Source organism: Vigna unguiculata, chromosome 6 (genome assembly GCF_004118075.2).
Source record: "Vigna unguiculata cultivar IT97K-499-35 chromosome 6, ASM411807v1, whole genome shotgun sequence".
NCBI classification, from domain to species: Eukaryota; Viridiplantae; Streptophyta; class Magnoliopsida; order Fabales; family Fabaceae; genus Vigna; species Vigna unguiculata.
Window position 1 is genome coordinate 15101117 of NC_040284.1, and position 24086 is coordinate 15125202.

Genomic DNA, 24086 nt, shown 5'->3' on the forward strand with positions numbered 1-24086 from the left:
GTTATCCCAGATGCCTTCGGCTTCACATGTAACTATAATATGTTTTGAACCTTGCTTTGTGTTCCCTTGTACACAGTCACCAACACAATACAATTCCATTTAGCTTTTGAACACCTGCAGTTTGATACCTATCACATTGAAACACACAACATTACCGTATCACATGGATTTTAAGCATGTAAATGGGGATAAATTCCAATCACTATAAGAGAACGTTATAGTAGGAATCTTATATTTCATCCATACCCAAACTACCATTTGAGCATGACTAAAAATTTCTATAGGGTCCACTTTCTTTTGTTTAAAGATTACCCCATTCCTATAGTTCCAAATTTTCCCTAAAGTATCTCATTATTTAATGTGAATGAAAGTTATTATCTACATTAACTACATATTTTTACTATATTTTTCTCTCTTTTTTCATTTTTTAATTAAATAATTTAATTTGGTTTTCTAAAATTACTTGATACCAAAGCATGCCTTTCGAAAAAACTCTAGAGGGTATAATATTTTTGGAAACATGTAAAACAAACATTCCTTTAATAACGTTTACGTTTCGAGAGGAAGTTTACTTTATGCTTATTATGGGAAAACTTTGCACCTCTCATAGGATTGTTTTGAGGTATCATGGTGGTGGAGATTTTAGATACACTATCAACTATTTTTATTTATTTTTTGAATGAACACGATATTTCTAGGTCGGAAGCTAATTTCTTGAGATACCGAAATTCATTGAAGGAATTAACATATTTTAATAGCATGTATAAATCAAGGATTGAACACTTAACACATACTTAAGAAATATCTCAATCACAATAAACCATGAAATTAAAAAACTAGTCTCTCTATCTTAAAATAACAGCAACTTTAATTTCTTTTAAAATAAAATAAAATAAAATAAATAATATTATTAATTTTTCATAATTTACCTAAAGTATTGATAGAATGTTATATATATTGAAAAAGTTATAATAATATTACTCAAACTAACCGAATAACATACAACAATGAGTTAAGAGTATTGATTATGACAACATAATCTTGAAGAGAGAGGCAACGAATATGGTTGATCCTCCCAATGCATGAATCCTGTGAATAAAGTATAAAATCCTTAAATTTTTTAAACATTTTCTGTGACAAAGCTCATGAATTTTTTCTACAACAGTATTGATGTGTTTTGAAATGTTATTTGACTTTTTCATGAATTGAGAGTGTTGTTTTACATATATTTATTCCATTCATATGTCGAATAGTCAAAATGGTGCCCCCCTCTTGTTGACTTTCCAACATGATCTGGCAATGAAACCTCACAGGGTTTCAAAAATTCCCATGTCACTGCCTTTTCACCATGAATAGGGTTAATTAACCATCATGATGGTGTATGCATGTGTAGTGAGGACCACCCCATCATCATGCACATGCATCACCCTCACCCTAGAAAAATCAACATGTCTTGTAGTGTGGTTCATAAACTTGTCAGCATTGGGACCTCTTTTTTTCTCTTTACGGATTCATAATGATCTCATAATCGAAATGTTTGACTTGACTCCACTTCCCAAAACATTCAACACCAACAAAGAAACCAAATAATATCTCAAAACTCTATATAAATATGTGGGGAAGACGAGAATTCATCAGTTTTATGACAAGTTCTTTGGCTTCTGCTTCCAGAGAAACAAACTTTATCAGTAGTAGAGAAGAGAGAGATGAATGCTAAAGTACAAGACTCTGATGATACCAAAAAGGGTGAAGAAGTCGTGCTTCCTGGCTTTAGATTTCACCCTACAGATGAAGAACTTGTTGGGTTTTATCTGCAGAGAAAGGTGGAAAAAAAGCCTCTCAAAATTGAACTCATCAAACAGGTCGATATCTACAAATATGATCCATGGGATCTTCCAAGTAAGATCTGCTTCCACTATGAGTTTGTAAGTACTTCATTTGTGTGCTGAATTTTTATGAGATGCTTGTTTTCAAATAATTAAGGAGTTGAGTCTTGTATGAGGAAGAAAACAAGTTGATGTTATATATATTGAATCAAACTGAGATTTATAAAGTGTTTTGGCTGAAGAAAGCTAAATGAAAGTGCTTCTAATGTTGTTTGATTATACTTTTTCTTAAGAAATATCTGCTTTGTCTTTTTTCTTTAAAGACCATCTGAAAAAAAAAAGTGTTTCTTGATATATAAGTTTTCCTAACCTTCTATAGATCCAATCTTAATTATCATGTCGGTTATAAGAAAGGAAAACTGCACTCAGTTAGTTCATAAAGTTCTGTTCCTATTTCGATGTTTCTGAAACTTTTCATGCTATTATGTTAGGAAAAGAAGATGAAACCTTTTAAAAGAATGATTATCATACATGGTTGCAATTTTCTGTCCATATGAAGCCCTACTTTCAGTTTTCATGGTTTATGATGATGTCCTATACTTTAATCTGTGTCATCTGTATCCAACATTTGAAGGTATTTTACGATACCTTTTTAACAAATTATCTAATATATAAATCAATATTTACAAGATTTAATACATTTAATTTTATTTCGGAGTCACACAACAACAAGAATCATATATTTATAATTTTTTAAGAGTATTTGTACATATTTTAATACATATATTTTGTATTGTATTCTTTTATTTTCAAATTAAACATACATGCACTGGCAGAATTTGGACAAAAAATTTGGGGGTGCCAAATTATATTTTTTATTTTTTTAGTTAAGAAAAAACTCTTTATTCTCTATTCATTTCTTCTATTTAAAACAAGCACACATAATAGTAGAATTCAGAAAAATATGATTATCATTCATTATTATATCATGATACCAAATCATGAATACCATTTTAGATAAACCCTTCGTACCTCATCAATCTGATTTGGTGAGTATTGTGAAATTTGATGACACTTTTTCCGAATCGCGTTCTAATGAATTTTTAAATTCATTATATGTAACTCTAGAAACTTTAGAAATTTGTTTTTTATTGTCTTGAATTCTTGGTTCTCCCTAAATCTCTCAAGTTTAGCTAACGTAGATGCAATTTTTTTACATGTTTATCACAAACTTTCCTCCTTCAAAAAAAGAATTAATTCTTTTACTATTTATCATAATTATTCTAATATAAATTTATCATCTCTCCTATATAAATTCAAAACTTTACAAAATTTACCATAGGTAGGAAAACACAAAATCCTTAAATTTCATAATTAAGGGTTATATTCTAACCTCCGTTTTCTAATCTATCTTTTTGTAATTTTTTCTTCTCACACACTTTCATAATAACTTACATGGTAGAAAAATTTTATAACAAAAACAAAACCCTAATCTCTTTTATAAATCAATATTTCCATTACATTTTTTATTTTATTTTTTATTATTATTTTCCATAATATAAACTTAATATAAATAATATATAATTATAATTTAAAAAATATATATAAATATATATTACAAAAATTCCAAAAAATTTTGGGGGAGCCGTGGCTCCCCCTTCCCTTTAAAGGTCCGCCGGTGCATACATGATACATAAGAAAAAATGTTGTTTGATACAATTTGACAACTTGTATAAAAGTAAAATAATATTAACAAAAGTTAACTTTTATATTTTTAGAAGAAAGAGAAAGTAAATAGTAGTGAAAGGTAGTGTCAAATGATAGTAAAAAAAATAGTAGTGTAAAAATTACATAAATATGTATTGAGTTGATGATTTGATAATGATGATTTTGTTGTGGGAATTGATGCATGAAGAGGTGAATTCAATTGGGGAGAAAGAATGGTACTTTTTCTGCATAAGAGGGAGGAAGTACAGGAACAGTGTGAGGCCAAACAGGGTAACAAGGTCAGGGTTTTGGAAAGCCACAGGAATAGATAAGTCGATATACTGCGTGAAGGAACCCCATGAATGCATTGGCCTCAAGAAGTCTTTGGTGTACTATCGTGGAAGTGCTGGAAAAGGCACCAAAACTGATTGGATGATGCATGAGTTTCGTCTTCCACCCAACATTGCTAATGTTACCAATAACCTTCATGAAGCTGTAAGTCTTTTTCTTTATACTCTCATACATCATTTTATACTTCTTCTTCCTTACTTTACCTTTAATGCTATGTTTTAATTCCATCAGATACACAAATTTTTAAACAACATAGTATATGCAAATTACATAGAAATTTTCTTTAGTATTCTCATTATAGCTGTAATGTACTAATTCAATCTTATATTATTAAAGTGAGAAACCAACAATAATTATTTTAAATATTACACACTTAAAGGGGTAAACTTCCAACCATAAATGTTTAATTATTCTTGATATGTAGCACAATCAAATCCATTTTACGAGGAGACAAAATATAAACCATATAGTTTCTTAATTTTTGTTTTCATTTACAAGATGATTTGACTTGTTAGAAATCATTGGATACGTGTTGTATAGATAGATAGATGGAAACAATTGACCTCCATATGTGTAGTCAAATAGAGAGTTTGTATTTTCTCTCATTTTTTCTTCTTCTTCTACAATTACGATAACGTGTGAATGAAGTCAAAGTTTCTATTTCATTTTTCATATTGATTGAACTAGTCTATTTATTCAACTAATATTATAAGATGTGATATTTTCCTACAGTTTATCATTTTAAAATCACGTTAACTTCATTATAATAACATTTAGTCAAATAAATTTTCACATTGTAATTAATTATAATTAATTAATTAATAGTAGCATGAAAATAATTTATGCTAATAGATGTATACAATTAAAAATATTTTTTCATTTTATGGTGGTCTTACAGTGGATTGCAACACTACTTACACTCCCATAATAACTTTTTTTTTTGTTGATATCAAAAGTCTGGATTCAACAAATTTATTTCCTATAATCATGAATCGAATCTGATGACTAAGAACCAGATATTTAACCAGTTACTGTTTAATCTCCTAATTGCATTCCTATAACATCATTCTGAACACATTAAAATGAAACAAATTTTAGTTGTAAGAATAGGCGTTGAGCCATTCAACCATTAATTGGCAAAAAGAAAAAGAGTAAATAAAAAAATATTATTCCATATTCAGCAATTCTCCTTTCCTACATAATTTTTTTTAACATGTGATTCGTGTAAAGTTTTTATTGTTGGTGTTCTGTGTATAACATTTTACTGTGTCATGATTTGAATGGATCAGTTAAAATTAAATGCATAGTGGCGAGGACCACTTAATTTAGTTTGGTTTTGTAGAACAGTTAGGTTTTTTCAAAGATATTGCATTCAAAATTAATTTTCTTGTCTTGGTATTTAAGGTTAGATGGAAATAAATTAGATGATATGAAGGTCTATGAACCCATTTTCAATAGGTCTAACTTAACTTAATGATTACGTTATACTAAAACATTGTTTGATTCAGTTAGGTTTTATACAGAGTAGGAAGTGAAAGCTATTTCCAGTAAAAAACAAAATTTTAATTTTAAGAGCTTTTTTAAAAAAAATAATAATTATACTTGGTTTGCATTCTTCTTTAACGAAAATGAAAATAATAGAAAAAGAAATTAAATAAACCCTACTTTATATTTTAGGTTATCCAGAAATATATTTGTACTGTAATTAAAATATCTACTATAACTATTGCAGTCGTGATAATGTATAACCCATTAAGTGTAAAACATTTTTCACTAATTTTCATTGATATTGTATATTACTGTTTTAAATTACTTTTTATTTAATATAATGTGTATTTTTCTTTTACAATTTTTGTGCAATGTACAAAAACTAAGAGAAATAGGAACTTTTGTGGTGGTTGCTTCCCCTATACTTTAGGGGTCCCTTCCCTTGTGATTCTCAAAGTGAAATTAATTAATTTCATTTATTTGTTGGATGGTCCCACCATGTAATGAACTTTATGGGTATGGCCAAGTCAACCCTTTTGAACACTGACATTTTGGTTGAATGTTACTTTCATGATATATACATAACACATGCAATTCCGCTTTAATTAATTACTTAATCGTATTTTTAAGCATGACCCAGTCCCTTGGAATCAGTCTTCAACTTTTCTTTCACAGAAAAAGAAAAAAACAAATTCTGTCTATTTTTTTAAAGACATAAACCTACACCTATATTTTTTTTTCTTATACACATTGAATAAGTGAGATCTAACAAAATTTGAAAATTGTTAGAATGAGACAAATATATACACAAAATTTTGGTACCACAATAAAATCTCAATGGAGGAGATATCTATACCCCTATATTTTCCACTCTACAAACAACCATTAAGCTGTTTTTTTTTTCTTTTTAAATATTAAATATTCTATTTTTAAAGACAAAAACCTACCCTATATTTTTTTTTTCCTTATGCACATCAAATAAGTGAGGTCTAACAGAATTTATCAATATTTTGGTACCATAACAAAATTCGAAGGAAGATATCTATATCTATATCTATTATCTATATATATATATATATATATATATATATATATATATATATATATATATATATATATATATATATATATATATATATATATATATATATAAGCAAGCATTAAATTGTTTTTTTTAAGTTCAAGATATTAATGAATCTTTTAATCAATTATATTCTTTCTTCTTACTTAGATTTTAGTTAATCTATAAATATATAAGTGTTGTAATATAAAAACAAAAAATTTTAAAAAATCGTATTATAATAAAAATTCAGTGCATTGTGCATTCCTAGATAATTCCAAAAGATTCTTAAAATATAATAAAAAAAGAGAGAAATAATTGCCAGAACCATAATTTTATTTAATGATTTCTTCATTTCGAGGAGAAAAAGAGAGAAATAAAAAAAAAGAAAAAAAAATATTAAAAGATGTCATAAAAAAAAGATGAAAGTAAAGATGTTTCAGTCATCATTTACTCTCATATAACACTACTCTTCATGTTGATATTGATATAAATATAAAATTATAGTTGGTGATGAAGAAAAAACCCTAAAGTGTTTGATGAATGTGTTTTGCAGGAGGTGTGGACACTGTGCAGGATATTCAAACGCATCCCATCTTTCAAAAAGTACACTCCAAATTTGAAAGACACAAAAAGCAACACTGTGAATTCGAATACAAGCACCATAGATTCTGACAATTGCAAGCCATATTTGATCTGCAGAGACACTGAGATGATGCAACAACTGAAGCCAGTTTTCGGACAGGTCGATGAAAAGAAACACTTGTATCTTCAACCTCCATCTTCAACCCCTTACCCAACATTTTGGAACCACAATGTTGAAGACTATACATTTGCCAATGAGAATTGGGATGATCTCAGATCTGTGGTTCAGTTCGCCATTCACCCTTCCTCAGTCTTTGATTGTACAGAAACACATTTTCCACCCTACTTTTCTTAGCTTCCACTCACTCATCATCACTTTCGTATATATATATATATATATATATATAATATATATATATTGTATGGACATATAGTTGTCATTATTCTCACAGTTTTTTAATTTCTTGAATATATATAAACATATATGTATGTTGTTGTTGAACTTTGCTGGTTTTACTGTGTTTTGTTGTAAAACCTGATTGACTTGTACCTTGTGAATTATATCCCCTTTCCGGTGATTGAGCTAATAAATACGTTATTCCTTGATTTATCAATCTTGTTTACTTGGCTATATTAATCTTTGAAGGATAGGCGTGATGATAATTAATTCATTACAAATTGTGTTTTTCTTCTATGATTTTCAAGCATTTATTAGGATGAGTGAATGATGATTTAATCTTTATATCAATACTTAAAATTAACTTCTAAACATTAGCCTTTGTTAAACTTTGATATTATTAGAGTTAGTTGATTTGATTCTACATCACGCAAAAGATTAGTTTAAAAAAAGATTAAAATAATATTTTTTTTTAACAAATAAATATTTGTATAGTATTAAATTGGAGAGTTTGTCCTAATAGAGTTTTTTTAATGGTGGACGATAATAAAGTTGGTATAGCCAAAACAAATAAAGCCAGTATAATGTTGAACACTAATAGAGTCAATTTACTGACAGAGTTCACTTAATGTGAGACGTACGTTAATAAAGTCGGTTAAACTTTAAGACAACACAAAAGTTTAATTTCAAGAATAAAGTTAAAAAGATATCAAATTATTTTTTTTAATAAATAAATATTTTTTTTAGTGTGAAATTAGCACCGGAGAAGTTGACACTAATATTTTTATTTATTTAAGTTACCATCTACTTAGCTAATACCAAATTACTTTTAATTTAAAGGAACATATTTAATCTTCTCATTCACACTTTTCTCTCTTACGTTCTATTTAATCTTATCACACTCATATTTTTCATTCACATTCATAAATCTCCTCACACTCATCTCCTTCACCCACACCTCCTTCACCCACATTCAGTGGCAGATCTTGAAAAAAAAATGTTGGAAGGGATAAAGTAATATAATTTTGAAATTATTAGATTTGATCAATAGTATAATGCTTCAAAAAATGGCTTCTTTACTAAACAATTTGATCAATTGTATAATACTTTAAAATATGTGAAGAAATAGAATCTATATTGTTTTAATGAATAGTTTCTTTTTTTATCATTTTTAAACAATGAAATTATTCTTTTATTCTCTATCAATATTTTTTTTTTGTAAATAATATTAAAAAATAATTTATCATAATTTAATAAAAAATTGAGGACACGTAATTATTAAAAGAAAAATATGTTATAGTCAAGTCACAACTAAAAATCGATTATGAAACACAAAGAAAATATATGTGAGTGAGAGATTATTACAATTTATGAAAAAACTAAAAAGACAATAAGAAGGAAATAATTTTTTCTTAATAAATATTTGGTTTAATTACTCTTTTAATTCATGTTTTCGTTTAAAAATGTTAAATTGGTCCTCCAATTTTTTAGTCTTAATTTGGTCTTAATTTTTTGAAAAACTAATGCAATTTGATCTTTTACGATAAATTTCTTGAAACGGAGCAATGATTCTTTCATTAAAATTGAAACTCTTAATATGAATGGTTGACTTTGTTGATGTAATTAATATAATCCTAGTGTCAATTTTTTGACAAAAACAAGGAGCAAAAGAGAAATTAAACCTAAATATTTTTATTCTTTATTATCTATTAACATTAAATGTTGTGCTTTATAAAAAATAAACAAATATACAATTTAATTTTCATCAATTCTTAAAATATACTACCTACAATTTAAAAAATTTAATAAATTTCCAATATATATATATATATATATATATATATATTATAATTAAAAAAATTTCAAAATTTTGGACGGGTCATGGTCCCTCCCTGACCCCAAGAACATCCGCCCTTGTTCAAATTCATCTCTTTCATCCACATTCATTTTTTTCTTCCACACATATTTCCTTCATTCGCATTTTTTCTGTATCTCCTTCAGTCACATTCATCTACCCATGTCCTCCTCTCTTTCATTCACACTCATCTCTTTCATACATTATAATTTTTTTTTTCATTTATGTTTAATTTTTGTTGAACATGGAGGTGTTGTACGAAGCATCATTAAAGTACAAAGCGAGTAGATAAGAGAACGACGTTACAATAACATTCTTTTGGACCCAAACATAAACAATTCTCAAGGAGGATTTTATGATAAATACAAGGTGAAAAAAAGACGAAGAAGAAGAGAACCTCATCCAACAACTAGTCATGTGTGTTCAACAATTCATTACTCCAACAACGTCCCTAACAGTGACTTTGAGGGGAACCTGGTGTTCGATCAACCAAATAACATGTAGCTAATCAAAATCCTATCATAGGACAACACACAAAACAATACAAAACACACTAAATTTGAAAATATAACAAAATAAAAGCTAGAAAAGAGTTGATTTATTAATGACAATAAACACACAAAAATAAGTAGAAATGAATGTTATCAGTTAATTACTTTTATACATTCTAACACAAGAAAAGAATAACAATGAATGTTTCCAGCCTCCATAATGAACCTCTGCCTTCTCTCCTTTTAGATTAAGTTTCATCTCTCCCTCAAAAGGGGATGTTTATTCCTCAAAAGGGTTGGAGTGTAACATCTCGATCGAATATTACTAGTTTAAATAATAAAAGAAATAAATATGAATAATACCTCATTTATTATAACTCTATTTCCCAAAAACGTGGGAAAATTAAAACATTTAATAGAACATCAATTATTCAAAAATCCTCCAAAATATAAAATCAAATACATAGTTCAAGTTGGATAACATCATTGATTACAAATTCCTTAAATTTCATAAAGTAGTACTAAAACTCTATAGAAAAATCCCCATGATAGCCCACGCTTCGACTCTATGCCTTACCAAGTCCACTTGCAACATCATGTGCTCTACGTCTTTAAATGAATACCTCAAGATACACTTGTTGCCACACCTACAAGCCACAACTTGTAGAACATGTGCGGGAAACCTGTTGCGGACCACACTCCATAATGCCATGTGGAGTTCCCAATACGAACGTAGTTCGTATTGTCCCAAGACTACCAAACTCGTCGGCAAATACCGAGGAGGACAATCTTCTGGACCCATTCGTATGAGCCACAACTCGCACACTCACATTGGTAACACTCGCCAATCCAAGCCACAACTCAAGGATTCCTCGTGTTCATCTGCCATCCCGAGCCACAACTCAAGAGATGTCATTCCGAGCCACAACTCAAAGAATGCCACGTGTTTAACCCTTATTCTGAGCCACAACTCAAGGGATACGTTCCGAGCAACAACTTAAGAAAAACTCCAACAAGTCGATCTTTAAGGTATCACCAAAGCTTGGTAGACTACGCAATCCAAAGCCAACAAATCACAAGTCATGTCTCTATATTATAGCCTGGCACTGCTCCAGAGCTGCAAGGCGAAACTCCGTTATAGACTGCCTGGCGAAACACATCTACTGCCAAGCGCCAAGCGCCTCTGATGTCATTGACTTTATAGGTATAGCCTGGCGGGACGATCTGTACCACCAGGCGCCCCTCGTTCTAGTACCTCTCTAATTTGGCAACTATTGCCTGGCGGTCAAACACCACTGCCAGACGCTGCATCAGTACTTGCGCAATACTGGTTTTTAGGCACCCAGAACAGATTACACTTCCCAATCAAGGCATCAAGGCCCACAATAATCTGCACGAATTTAATTACATTAATTCTCACGTGCTTAGCTTATTATCAAGGTTCCTATTTCTATTTAAGTTCAACAACCCAAGTATATTAATAATTAGGCTTGCTTGAAGTCAACCTTGCTCATTCACAGTATACCACAATCAACTCATACTACCTATATTGGTTTCAGTTATTCCCTCGATCTGCATCCAAATTCAAGTGACGTAGCAATTATACCTCAACCTATAATTACACCTCACTTTCAACTCAGGAAATTTCCACAATAGCTATAACTCTTAATTTATATAAGGTTTCCCATCAACAAAATTCTGATTTAATTAACCTGTAAGGCACTATTATGGCATCCAAATCTGTTAAAACCAACCATAACCTAACATTCCCATATAGTCTCACCTCATATAGTGCTTATCCCTTTTAATCCCTAGCCAACATATCCCAAACTCCTTTTTAATACTCCGAATGACCCAGATTAAATTCCCCAACCACTAATGTACGTCAAACACATAGTTCCACTATTCTGGTCTAGCGCTTGGCGGCAATTAGGGTGCCACCAAGTAGTTCATTCTATTTCTGGAACCCAACATTCTCCCTCTGCACCTATGAACCTCAACATAACCTAGTATTCCAATTTTTATCAATTTTTGGCTCAATAGACTACACTCATGTGTTTAAGTTCACAGTCCATCCCTAAGGCTTCCACGAACGAAATTTTGTTAACATTCTCCACCTAATTTGATCCAAAAATCTAAAATCCCAAATTCATAAACCCTAACATTCTTATTTAACCACATTCATCATTCAATTTCCTCACACCACTCCATAATTTCACAATGAATCCTCTTATCTCAATAAACACATCATTAACATTACTTTCTTCGCCAATTAGGACAAACCAAAATCCATGAAACATAAAAAATTGAGCCATATTGCTTGCGTCGCCTAACGATTGTTCATCATCACTAGGCCATTCATCCAAAATCTAGAAAACTGGTTGGCACAGCTCGTGTCACCTGGCGGCCCATTCATGCCGCCAGGTGGTTCCTCAAAGGAACCTAAAATTGCATGTAAAAGGTATGTATCGCCTGGCGGCTTTGCAAGCCTGCCAGGCGGTTCTTGGAAATTTTCCAAAAACTCAATGCAGTTTGAAAAATGCGATAAAATGACAATCATACATCATATTCCATTCAGGATTATGTAATTAAAATATAAAACGAGAGTCACAGCTCCCTTAACTTGGATTCCCTTCTTAAGTCTTGGGATTTTTCACGTCCTTGTGCACCACAACAATTACAACATTTGTCTCCTTTCCAAGCTCGCTCTCAATCCTTGCTAGCCTCTCCAAGTGGTCCATAACACTCCCCCTTACAACACTCACCCTTGGCATTCACAAAACCCTCCCTTTCTTCCTCAATTGGTTTATTAATTATGTTTTCATGAAGGTTAATGATCATAAAACGAAAATTCCCTAATTGATGGTTGTAATTACCATTCAAGAACCATTATGACATGGTTTTCTAGCCCTCTTGGCTGCCATCTCGTGATTGCTAGGGTTTTCAGCCCTTCTCATCTTTGCCAAACGTAATTTTAGCAAAAAGAAAACTTACTTTATGTCTACCAAGGTTCAAACACACAACCATCTAATCTCAAAGCAAATGCACAACCAAATCAACCAATTCATGTTTTGTGATAATTCCTATAAATCTAGGATTATATTATCACTCATCATGATCAAGCATATTGTTATTAAAATAATAGTCAACTTAGTAACACACAAATGGCATACATAGGACTCAAACCCAAGTCCTTTCAATACAATTAAGTACTCTAAACCATTTGAGCTAGTATTATTACATGTCATACAATCTAACATTAATTGCTACAAAAGCTCCTAGTACCCGCATTTATTAATTAATTAATTAATTAATTAATTAAATTCCTTAGGTCTGACATTCTCCCCACGTTATAAAATTTTCGTCCTCGAAAATTGGACTTACTAGAAAATAGGTGTGGATATGATTGCCCCATAAGGTTTTCCATCTCCCACGTCATCTAATGGGTTGCTTTGGCCTAAAGGACCTTAACAGTCCGGATCTCTTTCCCTCTGAGGTTCTTGACTTGAGAGTCTAAGATTCTCACCGGTCCAACTCCCACTGTTAGATCTTCGCGCACTTAATATCATCCTCCTCTAGTACTTGTGTAGGCTCTGCAATGTACATTTTAACTGTGATACATGGAAGACATTGTGCAGGTTTTCCAAGTGAGGTGGCAAAACAATCTTGTATGTCGCTGGTCCAATCCTCCTCGTGATCTGGTACAACCTGATGAACCTATGAGGTAGCTTTCTCGACTTGAGAGCTCTTCCAACGTTTGCTATCGGTGTAACTTTGAGGAATACATGATCACCTGCCTCAAATTCAAGCGGCCTCCTCCTCTTATTTGTATAAGACTTTTTCTTGCTCTGGGTGGTTCGCATCCGATCCTATATTACCTTTACCTTCTCAATGGTATGCTTCAAAAATTCTGGGCCGAGTACCACTGATTCTCCATTCTACTGCCAGCACAAGGGTGCCCAGCATCTCCTACCATACAGAGCCTTGTATGGTGCCATCCCGATGCTTGAGTGGTAACTGTTGTTGTACGTGAATTCCACCAATGGTAACATATAAGTCCAAGTGCCCAAGTGATCCAATACACATGTTTTGAGCAAATCCTTCAACAACTAAATGGTCTTCTCAAACTGACCATCTGTCTGAGGATTATAAGCTAAACTCATCCTCAACTGAGTGCCCAGCGCTGCCTGTAGCGACTGTCAGCATCTTAAGATGAACCTCGGATTCCGATCTGACACGATACTCGCTGATACCCCATGTAGCCTGACCACTTCTCTAACATATAACTCAACCAATTTGTCCATAGACATCTTCTGGTGTTTACACTGAGTCCTTGTCCTTATGTCATCAATATTCTAGTTCTTTTACTTCTCTTACTTCCCACTCCCAGCCAAAATCATCCAATTAGAACCTATTGGCACAAGCTCTACTTCCAGCACTAACACAATAGGGACTTTACCTATCCAAGGTGAAAATTCTCATATCTCCCTCCAACTTGTCTCTAAACTTCCCACCACAGAGACCCTTTGCTTCTATTCTTCGCTTGTCATTGTCTAATACTTAGTTGCACCCGTAGCAATACTACTATCACAACTCCAAAATTTGCTAGTGTGGCACTCCTTCTAATATATGAAACATTTCATCTCATATCCAATACCACACTTTTCTCTCGTATGAACCACCTCCTCTAGAACATCCATTCTTCTCTTGACTTGAATTGTTTTTATTGTTGAGAATTTCAATTGTCCCTCAATAAGGTTGATATGATATATACCCTTAGCACACTTCATTTTCATCACTTAATTATCTTTCTCCTTTTTCTTAGAACATACCACCCTATCGGACTAACCTTCCATAGGAGATTTCCCTTCCTTATATCCTGGATGGTCTCTACCCTTTTTGCCTTAGCCTCAGACATTCTACCATCTTCCACCTCAGCCCTATGCTAAGATGTGGTACCAAGCTGATTTCTTATCTTTGTTGTACAAACATGCATTAATACTTCTACTTAATCTAAATTTTAAACTTCCCTCCTCTTGCATAACTTGTGGTATTCTTCCTAAGCACATGTTTCTTGAAGATCCCTCAGTTTAATGCGTCGCTTTTAAACTCTGCCACTACACATCCTTTGCAAAGGTAAGCAGCTCATGTTCGACCTTTAATCTGCATTGCTATGCCACTACACACAACACACCCAAACCATCGAACGTAAACATACGAGAAAAGGTATAAGAGACAAACTCAAACTATAACTTTAGAAAAGGTATAAGAGACATACAAACATTCAATTCATATAGTTGGGGAACATGATTAGAACAAGTCCAGATACAATTTGATAATTAAGCAAATGTAGACACAAACTACTACTAAATAAGAAAACAATAAAGAAAAATAAAATTTACATCAAATATAAATGACTATAAAAAATAAAAATAAAAACGTATTTTTTTTTGGAAAAGAATTATGACCACTAGTTGGGCGAGTAGAGTAGTCCAACGAGTGTGTTTATAGTTGTTGGGCGACCAAAAGTAGTGCAGTGAATGAAAAACAATGGTTTAAATTCTTTGTATGAGTAGAATGGCCAAACGAGAATGAAAATAGTGGTTGGGGCAACGAGTAGTAGCCCAACAACTAATGTGAAACATTTTTAAAATCAAAACTTAGAAGAAGAAAAAACTTAGAAAATACGGGGTTCCCTTCCAGCAAGGCTCCTTTAAAGTCTTTTAGCTCGACTCCTTATATTTAGGGTTTGTGATCTGTCCTTCTGGTGTGCTTTTTCCCTTCATCACACCTATAAGGTTTCAACTTTTTACAGATCACTAATTTTGTCCTTCTAGAATAAGGATCTTAAATCTCAACCCTTCCATAAACCATCTTCTAGGAATAATCTCCTGCTTGTATTGACAAAACTTCATAGGTTGGCTAAATAAGAATCTATTTTCGCCATTTATAGTACCATAATGATCTTGTTTATCATACAAAATAAGGAAACACTAGAAGGGAAAAGTTAAACAATTTATTTTAATTATAAATAAAATTGAACAAAACACAAATAATACAAAAAATATAATATAACAAAATAAACCTAAATTGGTAAATAAAATACATATTACTAAACCAAACATTAGTTCCTGACAATGACACCAAAAACTTGTTACAATTTTGACAAGTGTACCAAATCATACAAGTAATAAAGTGAATAAGTCCATATATCATTTTCCCATAAAGACACATGTTGTTTAGTAAATTTATGATTATTTACTGATTTAGGTTAAACAATTTAAAATAATAAAAGGAATAAATTTTTAGTAAGATAAATTCTGAAATAGAAAGCAATTAAAGGGTGAAATTAATAAAAGCAGTAGAGACTTCACCGGTGTTGGATTTCATGTTCCAATTCAACGTGATAACAAAAAACAATATACTCCTTACTCTAGCATTCACACCATTATTTAACAAGCTCTAATATCTTAGTGACAAGTCTAAACTTTAATAATAAAACCCCCAATGTCTTAATAATTTTTATTATAAGTTCACATTAAGTTCAAAATTTCAATGTTACGAATGACTAATTGTTTCACATCTAAGTCTACCTTGTGAAATTTGTTAGTTATTCTGTCCTAATAAGGTTTTCCAAACTATTTTTCAATCAGCTGGTACAACCAAATATCCAAACAATAATCATGAAGTTAAGAACAAGAATAAAACACAAGAGTGGTGGAAAAGAAATATATTGAATAGTAGAATTCACAAAGAGTTAACATTCATTACGTTCAACCCCTGTGAATTTGAGAGTTAGTTACTTTGATACATTTTGACACTAGAAAAGAATAACAATGAATGCTTCCAACCTCCATAATGAACCTCTACCTTCTCTCCTTTTAGATCAAGTTCCCACTCTTCCCCAAAGGGGGATGTTTATTCCTCAAAAGGCTGGGAAGAGGGGGGGATCTTTTTTACTTTGCAGAGCCTTCCATTTAAAGACTTTCAAAACTGGATAAGACTTGGAATTTGTACTTGAATATGTAATTGAAATAACCAACTCTATTGATAATTAATTGTGTTCATAATTGAATTATCCAATTCTTTTGATAATCTTTTTAAATCTCAAAGATTTCTACTTATCCGAAAAATATAAACCAAACACTTATTTTTTCTAAATTTATTAAATAAAACCTTAATTATCTAAAAGATAATAATAAAATACCAAAATGGATACAAATAAACATAATAAAAAAACATGATAATGTCAATTATCAAGATTTAATCTAATTGATCGGTGATTAAGCCTTCAATCAAACTTGTGAAGCCAAGTGCTTATGGTGATATAAACAACTTTACCGAGCTACTTTATTGAGCTACCACACAGATGGTTAATCCTTGTTACCGTCATAAAAATATTGGAACTACCTTTATGACCAGACTTCTTGCTACTCTCACTACCTAATCATTCTCCTCCACATGAGTATGAATTGCTAGTAAAGTTCAGGATAACCTCACAAAATGGAACAATCATAACCTCAAGGCACACCCTAGTGAAACACATCACCCATGGGATTTCCTCCTCGAGAAATACCTTACAACGACTCAAACATACCTTTGTTTCATGATACAAACCAATCATAGACCTTACTTCACAATTACACAACATTCAAAGAAAATAAAATCACACCCAAGAATAACACTAACAGCGTCCAATGGTATCAAAATAGCACCCAATGTTGATGTTCCAGGGGCCTGGCACATTGCAGTGGCGCTTAGTGCAATTCTCCTCGCAAAAGGTGGCACTCAACGTTAACGCTCATTGCCCAACCTCTCATAAAAAGTGGTACTCAACGTCGCTGCCAGCAATCAGCGGTCTGGAGTTAAAATTGCCCCAAGACCTACTCAACATAACCAGCGCCCGACACCGTCGTGCTACCTTTCAACGCTATACCAGTATTCAGAGAAGAAAATCTATGTTATGAAAGACTTAGGACCTGATTAATTGCTCAATTTGGTACTTCTCTTTCAATATTCTAGCTCAAAATAGTTTCATCAGGAATGGAGTAAGTACCAACTTGTTCAGTTACTCAATGTTCAGTCAGCTCAATCACAAATCACAGCAAACAATCAACAAAAAGATTATCAACTAGTTACGTAGAAGCAATCCAATAATACTCACGTCAAAATCATATTGCTAAATTCAATCAAGGACCAAAATCATAAACAATCAACAACATAAGATCATGGCTACCTTCCCTTACCTAATGAGACGACTTAATAGACCCAAACAACTCTAAGAACTCCAAACTACCTCTAACCACACATGATGTTCTATCTACACATATAAACATCGCAATAACAATCAAGACCTACCATCATGATCACTAATTAATAGATATTTGTATTGATGATTAAACCTTACATGCAACCAGAAAAATGGTCGCATGCAAGCTAGGATAAAAGCACCCACAAGAAAAATGAGTAGGAAACAACCCACACAGTTGAAGAAATTGTTCAGTCCAAATTGAAGAGCTCGCCACAAGGATCATTCCTATAGTCTCAGTTCTTCAATCAGGTGAACAAAGGACGAGAACTCCTAGAGAGAAGTTGGAGAACTCTAGAAAAATGGTTTCTAGAGATAGTGTGTTTTAAAATAATGAAACTCATTTATAACAAAACTATTTATATTAAAACCTTTTAATATTAAAATAATCGAGTCTCACAATTTTTAAATTATTATCATTTATAAAATGTCATTTTCTAGGTCTAATGATATCAGTCAATAGATTTATCCTTAACTAAGATGAAGATTTGTTGAAAATTGGTTCAATAAAATCTTATTGTCTTGGTTGTTATGGTACATGTGTGTTTTCTCTTTATGGGTTTTGTGGTGTAAGCTTCTTATCCAACTGAGTAAAATGCATCTAATCAAGATCATTTGGAGGTACGTCATTTGATGGAAGAATGTCTTGTACAACTAGTTGTATATATCAATGTGTTTTTGCATCTTAGGTTAAGAGTGAAATACATGTCCCATGCATTACATATTATGTTGCCTCATATGTAGCATGGTTTATGGAGAGTTAGTTATTGTTGTGTTGTATAAGTAGACCCCTTATGCAAAACATGATGTAACTAAGAGTTCTTGAGCACAAATGAACTTTCATTATTCTTGAGAGAACCATATTGTAGTTGTAATATCTATTCAATTCCTTTTATAATTAGTAAGAGGAAGAGCTTATGTTTAGTGATGTTTATTTGTAGATGTAAACTGGAGTTTGTTAAAGCTCTGATCAAACGACGTTAAATTATTGTGTGTTTGATTCTCTTCCTTTTTAATTATTTATTTTTATTCTAGTCTTTGTGGTGCTTGTGTGAAGGACATTTTTTTGTTTTCCAAGGACTGTTAATTTCCACATTAGAAAGGATTAGTGGAAAACATTGTTACACATCTCGATGTAGTGCAAAGATGTAGCATGGGTTCAATTTCATGACAACCTATCGATAATTTGAATGTTGTCGATAGAAATCTTATTGTGTGAAGATATCTTAGTAAAGAGAGATTAGTTTAAATATCATCTTTTTTTAAAAAATTTCTCATTATACTAAAAACCATATTTATGTTTGTATATTTAGGAGTGATGTAGTTGAGCAAGTCCGAAATGTTATAAGTGACTTAGCATTATACAATAATAGTGTTCTTTATATTAAAGAAGATAATGAAAATAATTAAGAGTAGATGGAAGAATAGATGGGAATTGCTTCTAGGAGGAAGATTGAGTGGAACACAACGAGACTTGGAGAAATAAAGAATTTAAACATACTATGTTAGGTATCAAAGTAACAAATATGGTAAATATTTACTATATCAGATCTTTCAATAACCAACAGAATAACTCCCATCACTCCACTTATTATGACAAGTCACTTACACCAATCATAATAAGTTCAACCATCATTACAAAAGAGCCATCAATCTGTGAAGTTATTATGACAGGTCCACCTACAATGGTCATAATAAGTTTAAGGTTTTATTACAAATATGTCACCGATCAACTTATTATGACAGGTGCCCTTCAATCGTCATAGTAAGTCGTCATTGAATCTACTTTTTGCACTTGGTGCTTGTTAAATGAGTGAATATTTAAACAAAGAATGACCCATTATTTATTCATTTTTAAATAAAGAGCAATTTTGGGAGACTTTCATGTTCTTCTGGTGGGAAAAAAAGCAAGCCTTAACACTCCACCAAAATCTGATCCAACTAAGGTTATTGCATATCAATATCAACTAAAACCTTAGCAAACAACCCTTTATTTTTTCATGATACATTCGTTCAAATATGACCAACCTTAAAGGATAGAGAGATCTAAAACAAATTTAAAAGTGAAATATCTTTATTTATTAATACAGTTATTTATATTAAAATATATCATAATTTTTTAAGAACTAAAACAAACTTAAAAATGAGATCATTTTACTAATAAAACGATTTTATTATAAAAATTAATAATCACTCATAATAATTTAATTAAATTTTATTTTCAAATATAATTTTATAATTAATTTAATAAAAATATATTAATACTATTTTTCTTTTGAAGATTTTTTCTAAGAATCTAAATCAAAGACTTTACTTGTTTGAGTCTTAAGGCGGGCCTTGGGCCTTAAGACGGGCCTTGGGCCTTAAGACGGCCCCGCCGAAATGCAATGAAATAGATTTTTTGAGGAAATTTCATCTTTTTAACCTTACATTGAGTTTTAGCCATCGTGGAAGGGTTAATAAATTCGGAGGTAATGCAAATAAACATAAGAAACCAAGGTTCAACAACTCACAACAAGAGCACAACAAAACAGAAATCCTCCATAGAAGTGAACTCAAATTGAAAGAAGCCTTTCTCTGAACATGAAGATGATTATTTCAACATTTCAACCCTACTTTTGTACTCATTTTCACGTATTAAATAGCAACAACATCCTCTTTCACGAAGATGAAGTAATCACAAATGTTATGCAGAACTTGAACAATATGTGAGTATTATCAGAAGAATCATTGTCTGTTATCTTCAGAAGAAGCTTACATGCTTTTGACAACATGCAAAGTTTAACTGGATCATTCTTATGGAAACATCCAAGAACAACTACATACATATGCAATTAGTACTTATTTTCCATATAATAAGATTGTATAAACGTTGTTATATATACCAATGTACATAGTATATATAATTGTATTATATGGTAAATCACACAGAATCTAAACTCCTCTTGTGTCGTTCAATAATCAAAGAAACATTGCTAGATGTTTTTCTATCAAATAGTTTGAGATTATTTGACTTGTTTTTTGTGAGGGGTGGAATGCATCCCAAAATACATATTTATTTGCATCTTGGCATGTAAATTTTGGGTCACATAGAAAACCCATCTCAAATCTCCCTGTTCCACAACATCCCGTTTTTGCTTCCTCAAAACCTACAAATCCAAAAACAGTTTAAGTACAACATTGCCCTTTTAAAATAATCAAGAATCAAATTGAGGGTGACTTCGATATCCTTTTAAAATAAGAGACTTTGATATCCTTTCATGTGAATCCAATGAAAAAATGTCGTATGACTATTTTTGTTGACATTCAAACCACATCAACTCTGCAAGTACATTAGTGAGTCACTAGTGCACTTACAAATAGTGGTAATGGTCGAGATGAGTGGTGACATCTCATCTCTTTATCTCCTTCAATTTCATATGCGGTTTAATCATCAATTAAAATAATATTACACTACATATTTTCATTGAATCCAGGAGAGAAGATATCAAAACCCATTCTTTTAAAAGAACAATTAATGGAAATTGTAAGAACTTACCAAAAGCAGAAGGATTTTTAACGATTTGGAGGAAGATATCATAGACATTTGCATCTACCATTTGAAGGCCAGGTAGGTCATTGTTGAGCTTTGACACAAGCCACCCCAACTTTCCATTGAACTCCAAAGCCAAATTGTTGTATTCCTCCACACAATTATGGAACTCCAAAACGTTCATTGCTCTCTCTAGTGGAAGACACCCCATAGGAGGTAACCCAGTGAGAGAAATTTTCCTTGCTCCAAGGCCATAAATTTGTGTGAAGAAGTTTTCAGCAAGGCCTATGAGAAAGTCCTCATACTCCTGAACACTGGGGAACTCACACCTTCTTTCAGTTAGGGCATAGTAGTTTTCAAGGAAATCATTGGTTCCTATGCTAACCAAATACAATGCCTCACTTAGTATTTCATTAGCATTCTCCTCACCAAGATGTGCCCTCAACTTCTCTTGGTACTCCTTGTAGTACTCTACTTCTTTCCATAGAGGTATCACACGCTGCAAAATTATCAAATTCATCATGGGCTTCAAAAACTTATAACTTTATTACCACTGTTTATCATTGGATCAAATAAGTTTTTCTTTGGTTTTTAAAAGTCAAATATAAATTAATTAACATAGTGCATTGAGGTAGTGAGTGTGAGTTGTTTAATGAAATTATTTTAAAAATAATATATTTATTGTTTTCTCAATTATTGTGCACACATGTTTTAAATTCTGTAATTATTAGGAGACAGATAGAGTAAACATGTATTTGATTTGACATTTCTAACGGTTTGTCATAGTAAAATTCATATATTAAAATGATAGAAGGATAAAAATTGAAAACAATCTAAAATGTGAAAACATGTTTTCAAAATTTTAGAAATTAAATAAGGACAAAGTATTTTACCACAAATATGGCAGGCATCCAAACAAAGTACCTGCAAATATTTGGACTTATTTTAACTCCAAACAGTTATGAAAAAGATCAGTCTTGTCTTGTTTAGGAACTACTCCCTTTTTTCAATATTTAATAAAAGTACCATATTTTATATTTTCAAATTTTTACACACAGAAAATGATAAAAATAACAAAATCTGATTTCCATCATTAATAGATATTTTTTAAAAAATAAAGCCGACATCTTTATCGTGGCTTGTAAAATTAGCAATCATAAATAAAAACCTATTTTTTGGAACGACCAACTACATCCTGAAACCTGTCCAAGAAAGAGTTATGATTCTGTTCGTACCCTTAAACGGAGAAAGTTGTGATAAAAGGGTAACAGAGATAGGAAGATAGAACAAATAAAGATAAATTAATAAACATGTCAGGTAAATGAATTGAAAATAAATAAAGAAATACAAGAAAATAGATCAATGGATGTGAAATAAAAGAAAAAGTAAATGCATGTTGTAAAACTTTTGATAAGAGAATGCATATCATCAAGAATGAGTAGTTGAAAGATACAACTTACCCCTACAGATTTTATACCATCAAAATACAAAACCACAAAAAAGAAATCCAAATAGAAAATGTTCGAATCCTAAATCCGTTTAATAATTTTTTTTTAAGATGATCTCAAAAGATGAAAGGAGAAAAGACGTATTTGAAAATGATTGGTAGAAAGAGAGAGAACTTACGGCAACATTTGAAGTAGCATTGTCATAACCAGTTCCTGCAGAAGCGAAGCACACACCAGTTGCAAAATCTGATATGGTATAAGCAGGATCCAAGTATGCAGGAACTGAAAGCTTGATTCCAAAGGCCTCAGAGACAAAATCAGGAGGGATTCTGCCATTGGAGAACCTTCCAGTAGGGTCGCCATTGAAGAAGTCTCTTCCATATGGCTCAAAGTTGCTCCTAGCAACGGTGGGAATGAAGTTGTTGTTACCCGAATCCACTGAGGAGTCTCCAAAAACTATAACTGCAGGAACTTTGCATGCAGAAAAATGTACCAAGATGAAGATTTGAGTGATGAAGAGGAGCCATAGAGCATACCCTTTTCCCATTCTACCCATTGCACTCATCAGAGTGATGATGCTGCAAAAGGGTAGTATTTATGCAGCAGAGTGCAGACACCAGAGTGGTATTTATGATAGAGGGTTTTCTGCTTTGGTCTGCTCATGTTACTTCGAAAGTGATGAACGCCAAAAATAGAGACAAAAGTTAATTAATTAGGTGGCAGGCTTTGCCATTAATTAACTACTGTTTCCTAATAGTAACTTGCAACCTCAAAGCAATTCCATGTTGTTGAGTGAAACCAAGCAATGTTGCCTTCTTTTTCAATCAACACAATATGAAAATCTGTCCAGCTTCTATTGGAAAATATTATTAACAAATAATGTATATATATTCAAAATATGGAATAATTTTTCTTTAATAAAATCTTCTTAAAATGATGTATAAAAAATTATCCAATTTTATAAACAAATTAATGATAGGTTTCACGGATTAGGTCAAACTCTACTCCTTAATTTACAGTAACAAGAATCAGATAAAT

The 24086-nt window shown here is 31.7% G+C and overlaps 2 protein-coding genes across 2 annotated transcripts; one reads left to right on the forward strand and one right to left on the reverse strand.

The window, feature by feature from the left end:
* The first annotated feature begins 1583 nt into the window (after window positions 1–1583).
* On the forward strand, window positions 1584–7519 carry LOC114187635 (transcription factor JUNGBRUNNEN 1-like). Its single transcript, XM_028075930.1, has 3 exons — window positions 1584–1899; window positions 3742–4028; window positions 6989–7519. The coding sequence occupies exons 1-3, from the start codon at window positions 1707–1709 to the stop codon at window positions 7370–7372; spliced, it is 864 nt and encodes a 287-aa protein (XP_027931731.1). The 5' UTR covers window positions 1584–1706; the 3' UTR covers window positions 7373–7519.
* A 13465-nt stretch (window positions 7520–20984) lies between these two features.
* On the reverse strand, window positions 20985–23687 carry LOC114187576 (GDSL esterase/lipase At4g26790-like). The gene is made up of 3 exons (XM_028075851.1): window positions 23227–23687; window positions 21607–22099; window positions 20985–21217 (listed from the first exon to the last, which is right to left on the reverse strand). Exons 1-3 carry the CDS (start codon window positions 23611–23613, stop codon window positions 21030–21032), a joined length of 1068 nt encoding a protein of 355 aa, XP_027931652.1. The 5' UTR covers window positions 23614–23687; the 3' UTR covers window positions 20985–21029.
* Between the last annotated feature and the right edge of the window lie 399 nt (window positions 23688–24086).